The 24,258-nt window shown below is 41.5% G+C and overlaps 1 protein-coding gene across 2 annotated transcripts in view; it reads right to left on the bottom strand.

The window, feature by feature from the left end:
- The window catches only part of pou6f2 (POU class 6 homeobox 2), a 567,547-nt gene that overhangs the window by 54,819 nt on the left and 488,470 nt on the right, over positions 1–24,258 (bottom strand). For both annotated transcript variants that reach the window (XM_087986073.1, XM_043688934.2), the window contains exon 7: positions 9,121–9,330. In XM_087986073.1, the coding sequence (XP_087842199.1) occupies positions 9,121–9,330 (210 nt within the window). The remainder of the gene's footprint in view (positions 1–9,120; positions 9,331–24,258) is intronic.

Raw genomic sequence — 24,258 nt, 5'->3', positions numbered from 1 at the left:
TTTGCTAATTAAATAAAAAACACATCATGCATGCATTTTGAGGTAGCATGACTTTGAGGAGTTTAGATGATATTCTGAAAACTGAAAAAAAAAATACAGTTCTAACATGTGTAAACCAGGACAATCCAAATTGCAGCCCATGGATCAGAAAACAACCTCGATCCCTGGCAGTCTATCTCTCTTAAAATGCTGGCTGTATTAAACCACAACTGGTCTAAAAGCCCCAGTGGGCTCATTTCTTATTTGTTGCCTTCTGAATTTCACCCTGTGGTATCCAAGCTTTGTACACCTGTGCCATGGAGCATTAAGACCATTTATAGCATTTAAATTACTGCTAATTTGCACTTATCTCAGTTTGCCATGTAAAATGCAGCAATGAGGCAACAGTAACTAAAAATAGAGTTTCTTTGGTTCTTAGGAAAGTTAGATCAGTTAGGACTTGAGATATTTTGAGCTTAATAGTGTTGTGGGTAAACTTACAAGTTACCTTTGATTCAGCAACTTATTAAGAAATCTCACAGACAATCAAGTACTGAAACAATGATTTAAATTTTATTGCATGGAGCAACCAAAATTAGACCTCTCAAGTAAATAAGTTAAGCCTCACAACCCAACTTGGCTATTACCCGATTAATAAGCGAATCTGGCCAGGATTTCACCAAGAGTGTCTGTCGCTGGAAGCGTCCAGGGTTCGATCTTTTGCAGTGTTGTTCTTCGAAATTCTGCTACTAACTTGTTCTGATGATGGATGCTTACACAATTCTCCCTCTTTCAAGTTTGTGGTGTGACAGTATTGATTATTCAATAGATTCTTTCATTCCCAACACTGATCACACTTTTGGAGACTTCAAGTCTGTAGCTTTCCTTCTTATCAGAAGTGGCTCCCCTGTTCCTTGTTACATTCGGGGTTAGCTATCTGTTTAAAAGCTGTTCCTGTAATTAATGCCTTTACTTCAGAACATTTGTTCTGCCCGCTAAGTTAATTGCCCACTTATCATGAAGCAGAGGATTACCAAGCAATTGTTATCTCCTTTTCCCCAGGACACAGATAGTTTATATTGCTTCTTCCCTGAAATGGTTAATTTGCATGTTGCTTTTATAACACTTTCTCCATGCCCTTTTCATCTTGAGAAATAGTTTGTTCCAGAAAGAGTTATTGCTGATTCTTTCAATCCAAGAAGTATTAAAGTCGTAAAGTTTTAAAGTTATGAAGTTTACATTGTCACAATTGGATCACAGATTTAAAATTAAATTTGGGCAATTTTGACTTTGGATGATAAAGTAAAATAAGCAACACCTGATCAGCCATCTTGAACTCTCCTGACTTTCATCAAAATCTCTGGTGAATAACAGAACTGTTCGCAGTATTCTGTCATAAGGAGATCACTCAGACCTCCTGCCTTCTCCCAATAACTCAGCACATTGTTCCTTTTCAAATAACAATCTAATTTCTTTCTGAATGCCTTAATGTAACCTGCCCCCATAATTCTCTAAGGCAGTGCATTCCAGAACTTAAACCACTCTCTGTAATGAGAAAGCTCTGTCACATACCACTTTTGCATTTTTGCTAATTGCTTTAAATCTGTGCTCTCTCATTCATGATCTTTTACATATGAGACCAGATTCTCCCTGTCTATTCTGTCCAGGCCCCTCATGATTCTAAATACCTTTATCAGATTTCTCCTTGGTCTTCTTTCCTCCAAGGAAAGTTGTTCTGACTTCTCCATTATATCTTTAATAACTGGATTTCCTCATCCCTACATTCAGCCTCATGACTTCCTGTAGTCACATCCTTTCTAAAGTATGCTTTTAAAACAAGAGACAATCCTCCAGCTGAGGATGAATAGGTGTCTCATACAAGTTCAACATACCTTATGTGCTCTTGTACTCTGGCCCCTTACTAATAAAGTGCAGGATACTTTTCATTTTATTGGCAGTGCTCTGAACCTTTCTTGCCAACTTCAGTGATTTATGCACATGTACACTTATGTCCCTCTGCTATTACAACTCCTTTAATTTTGTATCCCTTATTTAGTTTTGTCTTTTCATGTTCTTCCAATCAAAATTGATTTCCTCACACCCATTACCATCCATTCCACCAAGTTGTCTATGTCCATTTAAAGTTCTACCCTATCCTCACTGTTTTCAATGCTTCTAAGTTTTATATCATATGCATATTTTGAAATTGTGCTGTATACACTAAGGTCTAGGTCATTAAAATAAATATGGAATTTGGAGAAGTACACCATTTAGCTCCTCAAGCCTGCTTCACCACTTAATAAGATGGCTGATGTTTGTAATCTCAAACCCACATTCCTGGCTACTGCTGAGAACCCATTTTACCAAGAACCTATTCACCTCTGCCCTAAAAATATTCAAAGATTCTGCTTCCAGTGCCTTTCTAGGAAGAGTTTCAAAGACTTGTGATGCACTTTAAGAAAAAGAAATCACCCAATCTCTGTTGTTAAAAATCACACAACACCAGGTCTCCGAATCAATCTCTGTTGTAAATGGGTTATCCCTTCTTCTTAACCAGTGACCCCTAGTTTGAGTTGTTCTCACAAGAGGAAACATCCTCTTCACATATACCCTGTCAAGACTATTCAGGATTTCTTATGTTTCAGTCCAGTCACCTATTAAAACGACTAAACACCTGCAAATAATATCCTAGCTTGACCAATCTTTCCTAATTAGATAACCTGCCCATTCCACCTATCAATCTAATAAACCTTTGCTAAACTACTTCCAACCCATTTACATCCTTCTTTAAGTAGGTACTGTACACAACATTCCAGATGTGATCTCACCAATGCCCTGAAGAGTGGTTACTTTTGTATTCAATTTCCCTTGCAATGAATTGCAACAACATTCAATAAGCTTTCTGATTGCTCTATCTACATACTAGCCTTTTGCGATTTATATATAAGGACACCTAGATCCATCTGCATTTTGAATAAATGTAAAAGATTGCAGATGCTGGAAAACTGAAACAAACGCAGGGGATGCTGGGGAAAAACAGCAGATCTGGCAGCATCTGTGGAAAGGGAAATAGAGTTAATGTATCGAATCTGGTATGACTTAACCCCTTTATGCCACACTTTATAATCATTCATCTCTTCATGGTACTGCATCTCTCCTCTCTTTTATTCCCTTTTGACTTTTACCACTTTCCTTCAATTGAACTGTCCCCTCCACTAATTAGTTTTGAAACCCTATCTACAACCCTTGTTTGCCAGGACATTGTTCAAGTGAAGTCTGGCCCAACAGAACAGCTCTTTTTTTCCCCAGTACTGGCCCTACACATCAGAATCTATTTCTCCCACACCAATCTTACAGCCACGAGTTTCCCTTTCTAATCTTGTATATCCAAAACCAATTTGCACCTTCGTCAGGTAGTAATCTAGAGATTATTACCATTTTGGTTATGCTTTCTAATTTAGCCCTGAACTGCTCATAATCCCTCAGCAAAACCTTTTTCTGAGTTCTAGCTATGTGGTTGGCACCTACGTTGACTATGGCAACCAAATCCTTTCCCTCCTGATGTACGTTCCTCTCCAATCAAAAAGAGATGCCCTGAACCAAGGCACCGGGTAGGCAACACAGCCTTTGGGATTCTCTGTCTTTGCATCTATTTCCTGAACTGTGCTATTTCCTATTGCTACCAGACTTCTCTGTTCTTCCCTCAACTGAATGGTACTCTGACCATGATGCTGTAGTCAATTTGCTCACTTTCTCTGCAGACTGTGTCCTTATGCATATGAGGACCAAAAACTTCATATTGGTTGGATAAGACGACTAGCTTAGGTTTCTCCAAAGCTGAATTCTGGATCTCAAAATTGCTTCACTCACAGTCACACTCTCCTGTACCAAACCATAGACCAAATTTCATGTAGTTATGAAGCTACTGTGCCTGCTCCTTCTTGCATAGTTTCAGAAGCACAGGGTTCTTCTCTCTCTTGCTCTTTGTTCGGGAAGCTCTGGATTTATTTGACCTACCTTACCATTTCAGGGGAACATATCTTAAGTGTGCCCAAACTATCTCCGTCCCACCGACTCCCACAGCTACCTGGATTATACCACCTCCCACCCTGCTTCCTGCAAAAATGCTATCCCCTATTCCTAATTCCTCTGCATCCGCCACATCTGCTCCCAGAAGGACCAGTTCCACAACAGAACACACCGCAACTTCCCCTCCCATGTGGCTGAAGATGCCCACCAAAGCATCTCATCCACGTCCTGAACTTCCATCCTCAAACCCACCTCTCCAACCACAACAAGGACAGAAGCCCTGTGGTTCTCACCTTCCACCCCACCAATGCCTGCATACATTGCATCATCCTCTGCCTTTTCTGTCACCTACAAACAGACCCCACCACCAGAGATACATTTCCCCCCCCCCAATCCGCTTTCCGTAAAGACTTTTCCCTCCACAACTACCTGGTCAGGTCCAAGCCCCTTAACTGCCCACCCTCCTCTCCCGGCACCTTCCCCTGCCACTGCAGGAATTGCAAAAACCTGTACCCATATCTCCCCCCTCACCTCCGTCCAAGGTCCCAAAGGAGCCTTCCACAGGCATCAAAGCTTCACCTCCACTTCCACACATCATTTACTTTATATGTTGCTCCTGATGCAGTCTCCTCTACATTGGGGAGACTGGATGCCTACTCGCAGAGCACTTCAAAGAACATCTCTGGGACACCCACATCAGTCAACCCCACCGCCCCATAGCTGAACATTTCAACATTCCCTCCCACTCTGCAGAGGACATTCAGGTCCTGGACCTCCTCCATTGTCAGTCCCTTACCACCCAACACCTGGAGGAAGAATGCCTCATCTTCCGCCTCAGAACCCTTCAATCCCATGGCACTTATGTGGACTTTCCTCATTTCCCCTCCCCCCACCTTACCCCAATTCCAACCTTCCAGCTCAGCACCATCCTCATGACTTGTCCCATCTATCAATCTTCCTTCCCACTTATCCGCTCCACCCTCCTTTCTGAATTTGATGAGACATCAGAGTAATCTGTTCATCATTACATATGTTAAAATAACCAAATATATCCTATCTATTTTTAACTTTATCAAGACATAGGCCTTCATTTCTCTTCATTGTTCAACTAATAGAGTCATCAAGTTAGAGAGAGGTATAGCACAGAAACAGACCCTTTGGTCTAACTCGTCCATGTTGACCAGATATCCCAACCCAATCTAGTCCCAATTGCCATCACTTGGCCCATATCCCTCCAAACCCTTCTTATTCATATATCCATCCAGATGCGTCTTAAATGTTGCAATTGTACAAGCCTCCACCACTTCCTCTGGCAGCTCATTCATACACGTACCACCCTCTGCTTGAAAAAGTTGCCCCTTAGGTCCTTTTTATATATTTCCCCTCTCACCCTAAAACTATGCCTCTAGTTCTGGACTCCCCACCTCAGGGAAAATACTTTGTCTATTTATCCTATACATGCCCCCATGATTTTATAAACCTCTATGAAGTCACCCCTCAGCCTTCGACACTCCAGGGAAAACAGGCTCAGTCTATTCAGCCTCTCTCTATAGCTCAAATCCTCCAATCCTGGCAACATCTTTATAAATCTTTTCTGAACCCTTTCAAGTTTCACAACATCCTTCCGATAGGAAAGAGACCAGAATTGCATGCATTATGCTAAAAGTGGCTGAACCAATGTCCTGTACAGCCGCAACATGACCTCCCAACTTATATACTCAATGCTCTGAACAATAAAGGAAAGCATACCAAACACCTTCTTCACTATCCTATCTACCCATGACTCTACTTTCAAGACCAATGAACCTCCACTCCAAAGTCTCTTGGTTCAGCAACACTCCCTAGGACCTTATCATTAAGTGTATAAGTCCTGCTAAGATTTGCTTTCCCGAAATGCAGCACCTCGCATTTATCTAAATTAAACTCCATCTGCCATTCCTTAGCTCATCTGATCAAGATCCGTTGCAATCTGTGGTAACCTTCTTTGCTATCCACAACACCTCCAATTTTGGTGTCATCTGCAAACTTACTAACTATACCTCGCATTTCATGTCCAAATCATTTATATAAATGATGAAAAGTAGTAGACCCAGCATCGATCCTTGTGGCAGTCCACTAGTCACAGTTCTTCAGTCTGAAAAACAACCTTCCACCACCACCCTCTGTCTTCTATCTTCGAGCCAGTTTTGTATCCAAATGGCTAGTTCTCCCTGTATTCCATGAGATCCAACCTTGCCAACTAGTGTCCCAAGGGGAACCTTGTTGAACGCCTTACTGAAGTCTATATAGATCACGTTCACCGCTCTGCCCTCATCAATCCTTTGATACTTCTTCAACAAACTCAATCAAGTTCGTGAGACATGATTTCCCACACTATGTTGACTATCCTTAATCAGTCCTTGCCTTTCCAAATACGCATAAATTCTGTCTCTCAGCATTTGCTCCAACAACTGGCCCATCACCAACGTCAGGCTCACCGGTATATAGTTCCCTGGCTTGTCCTTACCACCCTTCTTAAACAGTGGCACCACATTAGCCAACCTCCAGTCTTCTGGCACCTCACCTGTGATTATTGATGATACAAATATCACAGGCAAGGGGCGCAGCAATCACTTCTCTAGCTTCCCACAGAGTTCTAGGGTACACCTGATCAGGTCCTGGGAATTTATCCACCTTTATGCATTTCAAGACATGCCTCCTCTGTAATATGGACATTTTTCAAGGTGTCAACATCTATTTCCTCACATTCTATATCTTCCAATTCCTTCTTCATAGTAAACACTGATGCAAAATACTTGTTTAGTATCTCCCCCATTTCTTGCGGCTCCACACAAGGCTGCCTTGCTGATCTTTGAGGGGGCCTATTTTCTCCCTAGTTACCCTTTGCCCGTAACGAATTTGTACAAACACTTTGGATTCTCTTTAACCCTAATTGCCAAAGCTTTCTCATGTCCCCTTTTTGCCCCTGATTTCCCCCTGCTTTTATACTTTTCTAATGATTCTCTTGATCTCTCCTGTCTATACCAGATATATGCTTCCTTCTTTTCCTTAACCAACCCCTTACATTTTCTAAAACAGCATACTTGTTTGAAATGGGGCTAGCCACAGAACCAATCCAGCATTCCCTATACCTATCAGCTTTTCTTTCCATCTTAGCAGGAATATACTGTCTCTTGATTCTCGTTATCTCATTTCTGAAGGCTTTCCATTTTCCAGCCATCTCTTTACCTGCGAACATCTACCCTTAACCAGCTTCTGAAAGTTCTTGCCTAATACCGTCAAAATTAGCCTTCCTCCAATTTAGAACTTCAACTTTTATGTCTGGTCTACCCTTTTCCATCACTAATTTAAAACTAATAGAATTATGGTCACTGGCCCCAAAGTGCTCCCCCACTGACAACCTCAGTCAGCCACCCCACCTTATTTCCCAAGAGTAGGTCAAGATTTGCACCTTCTCTAGTCGGTACATCCACATACTGACTCAGAAAATTTTCTTGAACACTCTTAACAAATTCCTCTCCATCTAAACCCTAACACCATGACAGTCCCAGTCTACGTTTGTAAAGTTAAAATCCCCTAGCATGACCACCCTATTATTCTTACAGATAACTGAGATCTCCTTACAAGTTTGTTTCTCTGTCCTTCCTTTGGCATTTGTATCCTGGAACATTAAGCTGCCAGTCCCCGTCCATTCCTGAGCCACATTTCTGCAATTGCTATGATATCCCAGTCCCATGTTCCTGGCCATGCCCTGAGTTTATCTGCCTTCCTGTTGCATTGACACAAATGCAGTTTAATTTATCATTCCTACCTTGTTCTCAGCTTTGTTCCTGCCTGCCCTGACTGTTTGACTCGCTTCTTTTCTCAACTGTACCAGTCTTAGATTGATCTCTTTCCTCAGCATCTCCCTGGGTGCCCACCCACCCCCAATCCCCCAAACCTCCTTACTAGTTTAAATCCTCCTGAGCAGCTCTAGCAAATCTCTCTGCCAGTATTAGTCCCATTCCAATTCAGGTGCAATCCATTCTGCTTGTACAGGTCACTTCTACCCCAGAAGAAATTCCAATGTGCTCCTCAGCCGTGCATTCTTCTGCTCCGTCCTCCTATTCCTACCCTCACTAGCTCGTAGCACTGGGAGTAATCCAGATATTACTATCCTCGAGGACTGCCTTTTTAAACTCCTACCTAACTTTCTATATTCTCCCTTCAGAATATCATTCATTTCCCTTCCTATGTCGCTGGTTCCAATGTGGACAATGACCTCCTGCTGGTCCCTCTCCCCTTTGAGAACATTCTGCACCCTTTGAGATATCTTTGGTCCTGGTACCAGGGAGGCAACACACCACTCTGATTTTTCACTGCTGGCAGCAGAAACACCTGTCTGTGTCTGATTAGAGAATCCCCTAACACAATTGATCGCTTGGAACCCGACGTACCCCTTATTACATGAGAGCCTGTCTTCATACCAGAAACTTGCTGTGCATGCTACATTCCCCTGAAAGTCCATCACCCCTTACATTTTCTAAAACAGCATACTTGTTTGAAATGGGGATAGCCACAGAAGACTTCTGCTGTATTTAAATTTATTGTGTCATCATTACCAGCCTTTGTGACAATGTTATATTCCAATAAATTGCTCTCTGAGGACATTAAAATATGTGGAAACTACAGAGGATCACTATCAAACACTTAAAAAAAATTGTCACTGTCAAAAGATTTTGTGTGAACTTGTCTTGTTTATTGTGATGCACCTCATTTGTTGCTTGTTCCATCACAATAAGATCTACTTGCTTGGTGATGTCTTACTTCAATCCAACATTGTACCATTCTTACTTTCTCTTGTCTTTATTACTGCTTCAGAGCCCAGTTTATGAACAATCCAGTCTTGCTGGCTGATCAAGCACTATTCTGAGGGAACCTGTGATATTTCACGTACATTAGAATGGCTATTTACAAATTGAACAGTGTCCCAACTGTTTAATTGAATAAATTCATGCAACAGATTATTTTACAGGATAAAGACTTGTACATTGACCTGATAAATTATTTTGCCATTTTTTTTACTGTTTTGACATGAGTGAGTAAACTGTAAAATGGAAGGAAACTTTTTACCTGTTGGCCTGGTTTTATGGGTGACAGTGTTATTCCTTGTGTATTGATCACTGGCAAAATCTGATTTCCAATCACCGTGGCAATGATCTGACCTTGCGCATTAGTCAGAAGCTGAGGGGTGATTGGTTGCACTTGAATGCCTTGAGCTCCCCCTGTAGTTTGATTGGATGAAACTGCTGGGTTTGACATCAGTGGGATTGTTCCAATTATCTATAATAAGTAGAAGGAGAAATGAGAAACAGCGAAAACAAGAAATTCAATCTCAGTTTCTCTCAGAGTTTCACTGTCAAAATAAATAACTGGATTACCAGAACTGGACATTACATGTAACTGTTTATTTCAGGCCAAAACATTCTTGATTTCCTTCCTGTTGGACAAAATATTTTTATTACAGAGCTACACATAACATTCCCTAAAATGGCATAAGAATCTTAGTTGTGACAAAAGTATTGGCTCCTGTATTTATATGCAAATGCATGAGGGGAATCTAAAGGTCAATCAAACAGGTTAAAGTTTATGATTTCCAGTCAATTGCACAATTACTTCTAACTTCCAGGTTTTGCATCTCTAATCAATGTAATTGGCGTGAAGCACACCCATATGATATCATTTTAGTTGCATTTAAACTGTCAGTCCAAATATGGGAAGTGGAGTTGATTGAAGTACAGGAGCAAGCAGTTTGTACAGGGCTTGCTGAGACCATACATGGATCACTATCTGCAGGTTTAATCTCCTCTTCTGAGGAATGATGTTCTGGTTATGTATGGAGGACAATGAAAATTTACCAGACTAATTACTAGAATGACAGGACTGACACGTGAAGAGAGACTGGATTGGTTGGACTACATTCACTGGTGTTTATAAGAATGAGGGTATAGCCCATAGACACCTATAAAATTCCATTAGGACTAGACAGGGTAAATGCTGGAGAAAGGTTCCCAGTGATCGGGGAGTTCAGTACGAGGAGGGACAGTCAAAGGATACAGGGTTGGCCATTTCAAATTGAGATGATGAGAAATTTCTTCACCCAGACAGTCATGAGCTTGTGGGATTCTCAGCCAGAGAAGGTGTTTTAGGACAAAATATTGAAAGTTTACAAGGAGGAGTTAAATATTTTCTTAGGGGTAAAAGAATCAAAGGGCATGGGGAGAAAGCAGGAACAGGGTACAGAGTTTCCTGGTCAGCCATGATCAGAGTAAGTGGTGGAGCTGACCCAAAAGTCCAAATACTGGATCAGTGGTGCTGGAAGAGCACAGCAATTCAGGCAGCATCCGAGGACAGGCAAAATCGACGTTTCGGGCAAAAGCCTTTACCAAAAGTCCAAATATCCTACTCCAGACCCTATTGTTTGTTTTTCCAACTTATGTGGTGTAAACCTCAACCTTTCACTCTCACAAAGTGTTGGTTATCATATCACACCTAATAACCTTTCAACTTTCAGCAACATCTAGCCTTCACTTGCTATAAATTTTATCACTTCACCATTTTTCCATTCAACATTGACACTCATCTCATTTTTGTGCAATGGTGATCCTTGTGCTTCAGTCAATTCCGTGAGTGCATCACGTGAATTCCTCGCCATCACTCACAGGTCTGTTTCAGACTTATTGTGGGAGAAAAATGGCTCAAAATGCAAGGTAGAGGCAGGTCAACTGCAACAAATAGATGAGCACAGATACAAAGGAGGATGTTGTGTAGTTAGGTAGCATATCTGAATCCCTCGAGTGGAAATGGGGAAACAGACAGCTTGCAGATAGCTAATGATAGAATTACAGAGATCTCTTGCACACAAATGCAGACTTTATTTGATAAATAACTGAGCTCTGAAAAGACTGAGGATGACAATAAAATTGATTCTTTCCAATAACCAGAGCGTATCCCCTCTTTTGTCTTCCAGGCCCTTCACATGTACAATAAGGATTTTTAAATGTTCAATCAACAAGTGTGGCTAACTATTCATGCTGGCTAGGCCAGCATTTATTTCCTTTTCTTAACTGTCCTGGGGAGGGTGGTAATGGGCTGCCTTCTTGAAATATTGGAGTCTTTGAGATGGTAGACCCACAGTGCTATTAGGAAGACAGTTCTGGGATTTGGATTAAGGAACTTGATTGACACACTTCTGAAGCAGGATGGTGTGTGGTTTGGAGTGCAACTTGAAGGTGATAGTCTTCCCATGTATCAGAGATCAGAGGACGCAGGTTTGGGAGGAGGGACCAAGGAGCCTCGATGAGTTGCTGCAGTGTTGGATGATTCCTCAGAAAACCTCATTTCTTCTGAGTTTACACTGTCATAAAAAAGATGTTGTTACTCTTGAAAGGTTGCCGAAGAGATTACAAGGATGTTGCTGGGGTTGGAGGGTTTGAGCTATAGGGAAAGGCTGAATAGGCTGGGACTATTTTGGAGGCTGAGGGGTGACCTTTATAGAGTTTTATAAAATCATGAGGGGCATGGTTAGGGTGAATAGCCAAAAGCTTTTTCCCAAGGTAGGGGAGTCCAAAACGAGAGGGCATAATGTGAGAGGGGAAAAATATAGAAGGGACTAAAAGGGTAACTTTTCACACAGAGGGTGGTGCTTGTATGGAATGAGCTGCCAGAGGATGTAGTGGAGGCTGGTACAATTACAACATCTAAAAGGCAGGTGGATTGGTCCATAATTAGTAAGGGTTAGAGGGATATGGGTCAAATGTTAAATGGAACTATCTGGTCAGCAGGGACAGGTTGGACCAAAGGATCTGTTTCCATGTTGTACAACATGATGATTCTATGACAATCCCATCAATTTTGGTGTCATCCGCAAACTTACTAACCATGCCTCCTAAATTCTCATCTCAATTGTTCATAAAAATGACAAATAAAAGTGGACATAGTACCGATTATTTCTGAACACCACTGGTCACAGGCCTCCAGTCCAAAAAGTAACCCTCCACCACCGTTTGTCTCCTACTGTCAAGCCAATTTTGTATACAACTGGCAAACTCTCCCTGAATTCGATGTGATCTAACTTTATGAATCAGTCTACCATGTGGAACATTGTCAAAGGCTTTACTAAAGCCAATGTATACAATGCCTTCTGCTCTGCCCTCATCTATCTTCTTGGTCATATCCTCAAAAAGGTCAATCAAGTTCGTGAGACATGATTTCCCATGGTCAAAGCCATGTTGACTATCCCTTATCAGTCCTTGCTTTTCCAAATACATGTAAATCCTATCTCTCAGAATCCTCTCCAACAGCTTACCACCACTGATGTTAGACTCACAGGTCATCACACCCCAGCTTCTCCTTACATCCTTCCTTAATTAAAGGCACAACATTAGCTACCTTCCAGTCCTCTGGCATCTCACTTGTGGCTGTAGATGATACAAATATCCCTGCAAGGGGCCTTGCAATTTCTTCCCTAGCCTCCCACAATGTCCCAGCATACACTAGATCAGGTCCCAGAGATTTATCCACCTTTATGTTTTTATGACCTTCAGCACTTCCTCTTTTGCAATGTAGACTGTTTTCAAAAAAATAAGCAGTTATTTCCCTGAGTTCTCTAATCTCCATTTCCTTCTCTACTATAAAAACTGACGCAAAATAATCTTACCTCCTGTGTTTCCACACATATACCACCTTGTTGATTTTTAAGGGGCCCTATTCTCTCCCTACTTGCCCTTTTGCTCTTAATGTACTTGTAGGATTTCTTTAGATTTTCCTTAACCTTGTCTGCCAAGGTGCTCTCATATTCTCTTTTTTCCCTCCTGAATTCCCTCTTAATAATGCCCCAACACACTTAATATCTTCAAGAGATTCACTTCATCCCAATAGTCTATACCTAATATATGACTCTCATTCTTAACCTCAGCCTCAATATCTTTATTTATCCATTGTTCCCTACTCTTACCAGCCTTACCCTTCATATTAACAAGAACATATTGTCTCTGAACTCTCATTATCTAACTTTTGAAAGCCTCCCACTTGCCAGTTGTCCCTTTACCTGTGAACAGTCTACTCCAATGAAATCTTCAAAGTTCCTGTCTTATACCATCAAAAGTTGCCACTCTCCAACTAAAAACTTTAACTTTTATACAAAGCCTATCCTTTTCCATAACTATTTTAAAAATAATAGAATTACGATCATTGGTCCCAAAATGCTCCCTCACTAACAGATCAGTCACTTGTCATCAGTCACCTATCACATTTCCAACGCCCCTCCTCCAAGTCCCTCCTCCCTACCTTTTATCTTCTCCTGCTGAACACTCTCTGCTCATTCCTGAAGAAGGGCCTGTGCCCGAAACGTCGAATCTCCTGTTCCCTGGATGCTGCCTGACCTGCTGTGCTGTTCCAGCAATAAAGTTTCAACAGTCACTTGTCATGCCTTAGTGCCCAAGAGAAGGTCAAGTTTGCTCCTTCTCTAGTAGGTATATCTTCACATTGATAAATAAAATTTTCTTGAACACATTTAACAATTTCCTCACCTTCCAAGTCCTTAATGCTACGGCAGTCCCAGTCTATGTTTGGAAAGTTAAAATACCCTACTATTACAACCTTATTATTCTTACATACATCTGAATTCGCTCTACATATTTGTTCCTGAATTTCTCTCTGACTATTTGAGAGAATTAAAATCCTATCAAGGTGATCAATCCCGCTTATTTATGAGTTCCACCTTTATAGCTTTATTGGATGATCTGTCAGAAATGTCCTCCCTATGTACAGCAATAATGCTTTCCTTGAGGAGATATGCCACTCCCCCTCCTCTCTTGCCTCCCTTTCTATCCTTCCTATAGCATTTATACGAGAGAACATTGAGCTGCCAGTCCTGTCCCTCCCTCAGCCATGTTCTGTAACAGCTATGATGTCCCAGCCTCATGTCCCCCTACATGCCCTGAATTCATATGTCTTACCTGTACAACTCCTTGCATCGAAATAAATGCAATTTAGTTCTTCAGAGTTATCTTATTTTCTGATTTACTTTGCCTGTCTTTTCAGGTAAGAATGGCAATTTCCTTCCCTCAAGGACATTTGTGAACCAGATAGATATTCCCTAACAATCAATACTGGATTCATGGTCATCATTTAGACTTTAATTTCAGATTTTTACTGAATGCAGATTCCATAATCTGCCATGGCAGAACTCAAACCCAGGTCCCCAGAACATAATCTGGATCTCAGGAGTAACAGTCCAGTAATAATACCACTAGACTATTGCCTCCAGTCATCAACTCCCTCTAACATCTCCTCTGTGGTCCAGCACCCTTTTCCTAGCAATTTAGATTCATAGATGTACAGCATGGAAACAGACCCTTTGGTCCAAACCGTCCATGCCGACCAGATATCCCAACCCAATCTAGTCCCACCTGCCAGCATCTGGCCCATATCCCTCTAAACCCTTCCTAATCATATACCCATCCACATGCCTTTTAAGTGTTGCAATTGTACCAGCCTCCACCACTTCCTCTGGCAGCTCATTCAATACACGTACCACCCTCTGTGTGAAAAAGTTGCCCCTTAGGTCTCTTTTATATCTTTCCCCTCTCACCCTAAACCTCTAGTTCTGGATTCCCCCACCCCAGGAAAAAGACTTTGTCTATTTATCCTATTTCTGCCACTTATGATTTTATAAACCTCTGTAAGGTCACCCCTCAGCCTCCGACGCTCCAGGGAAAACAGCCCCAGCCTGTTCAGCCTCTCCCTATAGCTCAAATCCTCCAACCATGGCAACATCCTTGTAAATCTTTTCTGAACCCTTTCAAGTTTCACAACCGATAGGAAGGAAACCAGGATTGCGCGCAATATTCCAATAATGGCCTAACCAATGCCTTGTAACTTCTAATATTAAAATAAAGTGCCTCATCAATAAAGACACTACATTAGTACAAATTCATAGGTTTCCACAGGCTATTCAGACTAAGGGACTTTGTGACTGATTTAAAATCCATTGTTTGAAGGCACAAGAAAATATTAAAAAAAAGATGGATCTCTTTCCCTCCCAGCATGAAGAGTGCATTTGTGACCCCTTAAACATCAGCTTTCAGACCCCCACAGATCTTTAAATGGATGTCTTTTACTGTGCATCTCAGAATGTTCTGGAATGTATCAACGTCATTCTGTTATAAGGACAAAGGTGTCTTCATTATTATCCAAACAAATTAAGGATTGCATCTGTGGAAGTGAATCTATGTCAATCCCTCGCTATGTTCACTGAGTGCCCTTTCTTTGCTAATTAACACATCTCCATCGCAACTCATGTGTGAAACACCAGAAAACATGAGATTCCTGTCCATGTACACCCGGGTTTTAGATGCAGTCAGACATGAGATCACTTTATCTGGTATTTTACTTCAAATCAAATAATGCCCGAGACCTACGCTATATCAACTATATCTTTGATATTATTATTTCAACTTATATTTTCATGGGCATCTCACATAGCCAATTTCAGATGGCAGTAATTATGCCCCCAGGTAGCTTACCCAGTCACTTAGCTTAAGTCATATTCTTTCTTAAAAATTCGACTTTGAACTCATCATTAAAGATGACTTTAAAGTCACCTTCACAGAACTAAACCCAAAAACCCATTTACCTTTCCTTAAGAGTCTAAGTTCATAAATAATAAGATAACATTAGCCTCCATTAAACAGTTATTTCTTTTTCTAAGAATACACAGCCACAAAACAGGATTCAAAATTGGCAAATGCAGGAGTACCAGTCATGAACGTTTCCTGCTACACCATGACTGTAACGGCATACTGCTCAGAGTCAGAAGACTGTGATTTTTTAATTTCAAAAATATACTCTATTCCTAAAAATATCTTTATATTCATACAGCAGTTTGGATTTGTACAGTCGCATGTGGAGAAACAAACATTGGAATTTGAATTCTATCCAATAAACAAACTAAAGGCATTTCTTACTTGTACAAGATTTTATTTACATATAGTTGAGGTACTGGGAGGGTCTGATAACTAAACATTTAATTCAGGCAGAAAGAGCTTTGACGGTGATCTTTCCCCACTGCACCTTGGTGGCAGCTGCCCCAAACTTTATTGCATCCCTTAGTTCGTCGCCCTGGACCTTGGAATGTGCCAGTCTGCAACACTCGGTCGAGGTTAGCTCCTTGCTCTGGAAGACCAAAGTGCAGCTTTCATCGAGTTGATGGCCCTCCAGGACAGCTCATAGAGCACAGAGTCTGGCATCACAGAGCTGCTCAGGAAACTCAACTGAGACCACTGTATTTCCCTCCAGACTTCCTTTCCAAAGGCACACCCCAGAAGGCTGTGCGTGACAGTCAACCCACCCCACAGCCGCTTCAAAGGCAGTGTGAGTTGCACAGAGAGTCTGGGTGTACATGAAGAATGTGACAGGTAGTGCCCTTCTCACCATCAGTCAAGTGATGTCTTGGTGCTTGTTGGAAAGTTGTGGTGATGAGGTGTTCTGCTAAATGACTTTGACAGATTGCTCAGGGAACAACTTGAGAGGATCCAACCTCTCCGTTTCCAGCATGGTCTTGAGGATGCTATAGGCTGGCCACTTTGTGACGAACTTGTGCTCAAAGGTATCTTTCTTTGCCAATTTCTTCATGAAGGACAGATGATATGGAACGGTCCAACTACTTAGAGCATTCTGTAGCAACATGGTCAGTCCGACCCTTCACACTACTAGGAGCAGGTAGACCCTTAGTTCTACACTTGGTGTCACTTAGTGTTTGCACAGCTTGATGCAGCTGCACATAAAGCCATAAGGATGAGGGTGACTTTAGGTATGTTCTTTCTCCCTTAGCCAGAGCTTTGTAAATGATGTTTCTGCGGACACAGACCATCATAGGCCTCCACATGAAGATGGCTCAGGTGACTGCAAAGATACAGGTTCTGTAAATGGGTCAGACCTTCACCACGTACAACAATAGAGAGAACGCCTCACACCTGATAACCAGGTTTTTACTCACATTGCAGAGGGAGGAATGCTCCCAAAAGCCCAGTTTTTGCCTTGCCTTGGTGAAGTGCTCTTCACAAGATAAGTATCCTGGGATTTATCCTAGGATTCTCTGGGAAGCCAGGGAGGAGATTGTAGAGCCTTTGGCTTTGATCTATATGTCATCATTACCTACATGAATAGTGTCAGAAGACTGGAGGACAGCAAATATTGTCCCCTTGTTCAAGACGGGCAGTAGAGACAACCCTGGTAATTATAGACCAGTGAGCCTTACTTCGGTTGTAGGTAAAATGTTGGGATAGGCTATAAGAGATAGGATTTATAATCATCTAGAAAGGAATAAGTTGATTAGGGATAGTCAACATGATTTATTACATTGTGCCTCACAAATGTTATTGAATCTTTTGAGAAGCTGAACAAACAGGTGGATGAAAGTAAAGTGGTTGATGTGGTGTATATGAATTTCACTAATGCGTTTGATAAGGTTCCCCACGGTTGGCTATTGCACAAAATATGGAGACGTGATTGAGGGCGATTTAGCGGTTTGGATCAGAAATTGGCTAGCTGAAAGAAAGCAAAGGATGGTAGTTGACATGTTCATCCTGGAGTTCAGTTATTAGTGGGGAACCACAAGGATCTGTTTTGGGTCCACTGCTGTTTGTCATTTTTATAAATGACCTGGGTGAGGGCACAGAAGGATGGGTTAGTAAATTTGTGGATGACACTAAGGTCTGTGGAGTTGTCGACAGTGTCGAAGGATGTTGCAAATTACAGAGGAACATAGATAAATTGCAGAGCTGGGCTGAGAAGTGGCAATAAGGTTTAATGTGGGAAAGTGTGAAGTGATTCACTTTGGAAGGAGTAACAGGAATAAAGAGTACTGGGCTAATGATAAGATGCTTGGTAATGTCGATGAGCAGAGAGATCTTGGTTTCCATGTACATAGATCCCTGAAAGTTGCCACTCAGGTTGATAGGGTTATTAAGAAGGCATACTTTGTGCTAGCTTTTATTGGTAGAGGGATTGAGTTTCGGAGCCAGGAGGTCATGTTGCAGCTGTACAAAACTCTGGTGCAGCCGCACTTGGAGCATTGAGTACAGATCTGGTCACTGCATTATAGGAAGATGTGGAAGCTTTGAAAAGGGTTCAGAGGAGATTTATTAGGATGTTGCCTGGTATGGAGGGAAGGTCTTATGAGGAAAGGCTGAGGGACTTGAGGTTGTTTTCATTAGAGAGAGGTTGAGAGGTGACTTAATTGAGACATTTAAGATAATCAGAGGGTTGGATAGGGTTGGCAGTGAGAGCCTTTTTCTGCAGATGGTGATGGCTAGCACGAGGGGACATAGCCTTAAATTGAGGGGTGATAGATAAAGGACAGATGTCAGAGGTAGTTTCTTTACTCAGAGGGTAGTAGGGGCATGGAACGCCCTGACTGCAAAAGTAGTAGACTTGCCAACTTTAAGGGCATTTAAATGGTCACTGGATAAATATATGGATGAAAATGGAAGTGCAGGTTTCAGATTGTTTCCACAGGTCAGTGCAACATTGAGGGTTGAAGGGCCTGTACTGCGCTGTAATGTTCTATGTTCTATGGTGTAGAGTAGTAGGATCCAATTTTGGATTTCCTCCCCAAGTACATTTTGGAGAGCGCAATCCACATATAGCTGTGCAATATGCTATCAAATGCCTCCTCCTAGTCCAGGCTGTTGAGGTAGGCATCCAGCCCCTGCCCGGTATGTAGGTAATTACACTTCAGAGACCAGAGGCTGACATTCCCAGTGAAGGAATACCGTGCTGTTGGAGATGCCACCTTCTAAATGTGGTGAACTGAGGTCCTGCCTTTCATCTCAGCTCATTGTAAAAGCACTATTAGAAGAAGAGATTGCCTTGTTTTCTTAGTTAACATTTGTCCATCAAATAGCATGTAAGTAGGCTATCGAGTCAGCATCATTGCTCTTTTTTGGATGCTTGTTGTATGTAAACGTGTTGCTGTGTTTAAAGCACCATAACAGTAACTACACTTCAAAAACTATTTTGTTGGCTGGTAGGTGCTTTGGGACACAGTGAGGTTGTGAAAGTTGCCAGAAATGCAAATTATTTCTTCCTTTCTTTCCAGGGAATAGCTTCTTCTAGTAGTCTGCTGAACAACACCTCCCTAATGAACGGAAATGTGATGAATGACTAGCAATAAAGTCCTTTACGCTGTGTGGCTGCACAGCCACCCAGTGGTTCTGCACATGATGCTATGCTGACACATTCACTTCATGGTTTGTCCAGCCGCAGTACTGACTGGAGAGATTTAAGGAAGCATAGATAACAAGCCTGACTTGGGATTCAGATGCATCCCACGTGAGATGACAAGGCCATGCTCCAGAAGAAAACCATGAAATAAAACACCATTTGACTCAGCTCATCTACGAACATCTTCTAGTTGGTCTCCTGTTTTATTGTCTCACTGTCCATTATGAGTGAAAATATTTTTAGCACATCTCCAAACTGAAAATGTGAAACCTAAAATAAATGAGATGTCACCTTCACTAAAAGAGCAGATACATGCCATTTATATTGGTGCATTATAATATTGCTCTAATTGCAGCCCACAATAATTTTATAAAACACATCTCATTAAAGTGCAGAGGTCACACTTCATATTGAAAATATTCCAGTTTCATTTCCCTGTCTCTAATGTAATGGACAGTCCATATTAGTGTTTTTCTCAAACTGCATAATATTTTCTTACGGAGCTTAAACAATGAAGGATGAACATTATACCTCTCTTCTAATATTGAATAGATGTTCTCTGTGAAGGATCTATTTTTGAAACCAAATATTACCTTCTCATAATGAGATATAGAGTGTGTGTGTGTGTATTTTTTTGCTGATGTTGTGACTAGTTTTCTGACCTGATTATGTCAGGCAGTCTCAGCAGTTGAGACACTACAAAAGCAAGCACATCCCATCAAACCCCATTCTGAGATATTTTGAGAGTAATGACTCAGTGACGCAGTCTTGCAAACAGAGCATCTATCAGACATCATTAGCAGCATTTAGCAGTGAGAACCTCATGGAAAAAATGTACACTTGTCTAACCAGAACAATGAGAAGAAACACTGTAAAGCCATTACTTAATGGGGCCAGCATGTTCAAATGCTTGATTTTGTTGTGTGGGCTAATTCTAGGTGGAAAAATATCTCAAAGGTTCCTGCCAAATGTTAGCATTTTACTGATAATACACTTACCAATATTTAATTCAGCACATAAAATACATTTTGAGTCAGGAGTCAATTGTTAAACAAGGCATGATCAGCTTTGGGAAAATGTTTTTACAGCAGCTATATTTGAACATTAACACCTAATCTACAGAAAGCCTTTGATAAGATCTTACAGGAGTCTGCTGCACTGTGGTGATAGTGGCAAGTACATTTTTCTCAGTGCACCTTCAGTTGTTCATAGACTTTGTGATTCAACATTTAGGGAAGAAAACACCAAACAGCTCATTCACTCACTCACTCACTCACATACTCAAAATGCAGGACATAATGAGGTTAGCTGCAGTTTTAAATATCCTTAACTAAGTAAAGATTAATGTTAAAGGCAGAAAATAAGGGAGGCCTTCATTGTTTATGAGCAATGATTATGTTGTAAATAATGGACCCAGGTCATCTTCATTTAACTGTGTTTTGCGCTGGAACATAATTTGCTGTCACAGCTGTCCTGATTTTTTATACCAGCAACTGTACCAAGCACCAACAGGAGATCTGTGTGGAATCTCCCAGTCCTTGGTCCACAAATGCATGATGTACACATATTAGAAATCCCACAGGTTCCTGCCTCCTTCCTAGATCTTTGGGCCATAATCAATATCTGCTGGGAGACAAGAGCTATTTCCTCCATACTTGCCTGACTACACCCTTATGAAATCCTCAAACTGACACAGAACAGAGATACAACCTGACCACATTTCCACTCGGGCTGTGGTGAAACAGACCATAGGTTTCCTTGAAATGAGGTTTCAATGCCTGGTCCACGCCAGCAGTACAGCCCATAACAAGTACGCTTCCCTACTGTGGCCAGTCAGGTCCTTCATAACTAGAGCTGTAGAGCATATCGGACATCAAGGTCAGTCCTCTGATGATGTGGAGAAGGATTCTGATCTGGAGGGACAAGCAAGACATCATGACAGAGCTCTGCACTGTCAAGGAACTGACCTGGAAGGACAAGCAAGACACCAGGATAGAACTCTGTACTGTCAAGGTGAGAGCCAGACAAACCTCGTTCAGACCTGCATCCAGGAGGAATGAGCTGTGGTTGAACTTCCTTTCATTGTAGTCTCCTGCTGGTTATATGACAAACAGGCCCTGGTCTGTCCATAGTGCGCATGAACCTGGGTCTAACTGCTCTTGGTGAACTTTTCTCTTCCTGAATAAATATTTTCTTATCGACATGATTGCTTTCATGATTTTTCCAGCTGATCCCACCTTAAAGTATTTGCAGGTTCTCACTGATTGGGAGAGAGCAGCAGTCAGTGAGACAGGGCATGGTGCTGAGGTTAGCTGGCTTTAAAGGTTTCAGTGAGAATATAGTATTCCAGTGCTGTGCAGTTTGGTTCCTCATGATAGACAGCAGGATGGCAGCAATCCGGAGATACCACCCTACCCACCAGGAGGCTGACTGTTCTCAGTGAAATGGGGAGCCAGATTAACTTTGTGTGCATCCGCTATATTCCAATGGTAGGGCCACAGCATAAGGGTCAGCTTGTGGCTTGAAAAATCTGAAATGCTGTGGAGCTGGGGTTTGAATATGGCGAATGTGGTGTGAATGTCACAAAGTCCTGGAAGTAGTGGTATTTCTGCCACACAACTGAATGAGGCCAAGAAGTGTCTGACTGCATTATTAACGAAGTAAATAGTGGACAATTACATGAGAAAAGCCAATATGGGCAATAGTGAACATGAATCTTATCGATAATCATGTAGCCAAAGTATGGGATAATCAGTCCAATGACAGAGTCAGTGTTCTCTTTGAGAAATTGTGTCTGAGACCATTATAAAATAACAACTAACACATTATGGACCGTGAGACTGTTCCTTCTCTTCTCCAATAAACCAACTGCAAAGGTATTATAACCACAGCTCACACATTCATAGAATCCCTATAGTTCAGATTGAGGCTATTCAGCCCATTGAATCTGCATTGACTCTCCAAAGAGCATTCCATTACCACACTCCAGCCCCCTCCAAAGACACTGCATTTCCATGGCTTGTCTGCCCAGCCTGTACAACCCTGGTCACTGCAGGGCAATTTAGCATGGCCAACCCATCCAACTTGCACATCTTTAGACTGTGAGAGGAAATTGAAGCATCCAGTGGAAATGCATGCAGATATGGGGAGAACATGAAAACTCCACACAGCCAGTCACTGGAAATGAACCCTGGTTCGTTTTGCTCTGAGGTTACTGTGCTAGCCACAGGGCCATCATGCTGCTCCAATCAAATACTCCAGACAAACCCACAATCCCTAGTTTAGGAGGCCAGTGACTTATCCATTAAGCCACTGGAACTCAAAATGTTCTGAAGACAGAGCACTGGAATTGAAATGTTAACTATCCTTTCTCTCCACAGGTGCTGCAAGATCTGCTGAAGTTTCTCCAGCAATTTATGTTCTTGTTTCAAAATGTCTCTAATTTTACATAAAAAAGCAGCTTCTTATCATAAGGATGTTGTGAAACGTGAAAGGGTTCAGAAAGGATTTACAAGGATGTTACCAGGATTGGAGGATTTGAGCTAGAGGGAGAGGCCGATTAGGCTGGGGCTGTTTTCCCTCGAATGTCAGAGGCTGAGGGGTGACCTTATTAAGGTTTAAAAATCATGAGGAGCATGGATAGATTAAATAGACATGGTCTTTTCCCTGGGGTGGGGGAGTCCAGAACTAGAGGGCATAGGTTTAGGGTGAGAGGGGAAAGCTATTAAAGGGAAGGGGCAACTTTTTCACACAGAAGGTAGTGTGTGTATGGAATGAGTTGCCAGAGGAAGTGGTGGACGCTGGTACAACTACAGCATTTAAAAAGGCATTTGGATGGGTATATAAATAGAAAGGGTTTAGAGGGATATGGGCCAAGTGCTGGCAAATAGGACTAGATTAGGTGAGAATATCTGCTCGGCATGGATGAGTTAGACCGAAGGGTACGTTTCCGTGCTGTACATCTCTATGACTCTACAACACTGAATACATTTGTAAATGTACTACATTGAATGTTTAAACATGATGTTGGACTTACATTATTTCTTAAGTATTTATAAAATTTGTCACTGCGGAACAATGCATTTGTAACTGCAGAACTGCTTTAAAATAAATTTGCAAGGCATGAGAGTTAGTTTTAAAGTCTTCTGATCCTTGATAGAGGTCTTCTTGCTTGATTCACCAGGATTCTTCCTATTGATAGATTTCTTCTGTCTTCTTTTTGGGTACTTCCCCCTCGATATGCTCATCTTTTTTCTCTTAAGGCTGCTGTGTGGGGCTTTTTTGGGATCTCCACACAGAATACAGTATTTGGAAGAGCTCAAGCTTAAGCTCTTCTAGAGGCTAATTTGATAATTGGTAGATGACCAGCTGTTGTTTGGTTAATATGTCCCCATGTTAGTTCTCATTGTCTTAGCTGTATAAGGACTTCTTCCCAATCTGTTGTGATTATTTGTTTAGTCTAAATCAGCTTCCTCCCATTTCAACGCTTGCTATGATCCAACAGTTCTATATAATTCAAATTGTTCTTTTTTTTATATATCTTTGCATTTTTTTTATCATGGATTGAAATGAGAATTGTTTTAAAACCAGGGATGGCAAAGATTGCTGAATGGTTTGTGAGCAAGTAACTTGATACTCATTGTGAAATATTGTTTGTACAGCTATGTTTTACAGCAATGATTGCAGACAAACAGGAGCAAATGGATGGGGTACAAATGGAGCTTTAGTTGGGAACAAGTAGTGGATTGGTTGGTAGACTAGTGACCAGTTACCAGTGACAAATGTTTTCTGGCTGTCAATAATGATGTGACTGGTTTTCAGGTAGCTGAACAGCCTGTAGCTTTGAACAAGAAACAGAGATGCCTTCAGACCATCATATGCTTAGAAGCTCTCTGTGTTCTCTGGAGTAACCCAACTGTGATTTCTAATTCATAAGCCAGAGACCTTTATAAGTGAACTAATCATCCTGTACTTCTTGCAAAC

Source organism: Chiloscyllium plagiosum, unplaced genomic scaffold (genome assembly GCF_037043375.1).
Source record: "Chiloscyllium plagiosum isolate Xiang-an unplaced genomic scaffold, Cpla_swu_hap1 HiC_scaffold_4, whole genome shotgun sequence".
Classification (NCBI taxonomy): domain Eukaryota; kingdom Metazoa; phylum Chordata; class Chondrichthyes; order Orectolobiformes; family Hemiscylliidae; genus Chiloscyllium; species Chiloscyllium plagiosum.
The sequence above is the reverse complement of the archived record's forward strand: the minus strand, read 5'-3'. Positions and strand labels throughout refer to the sequence as shown.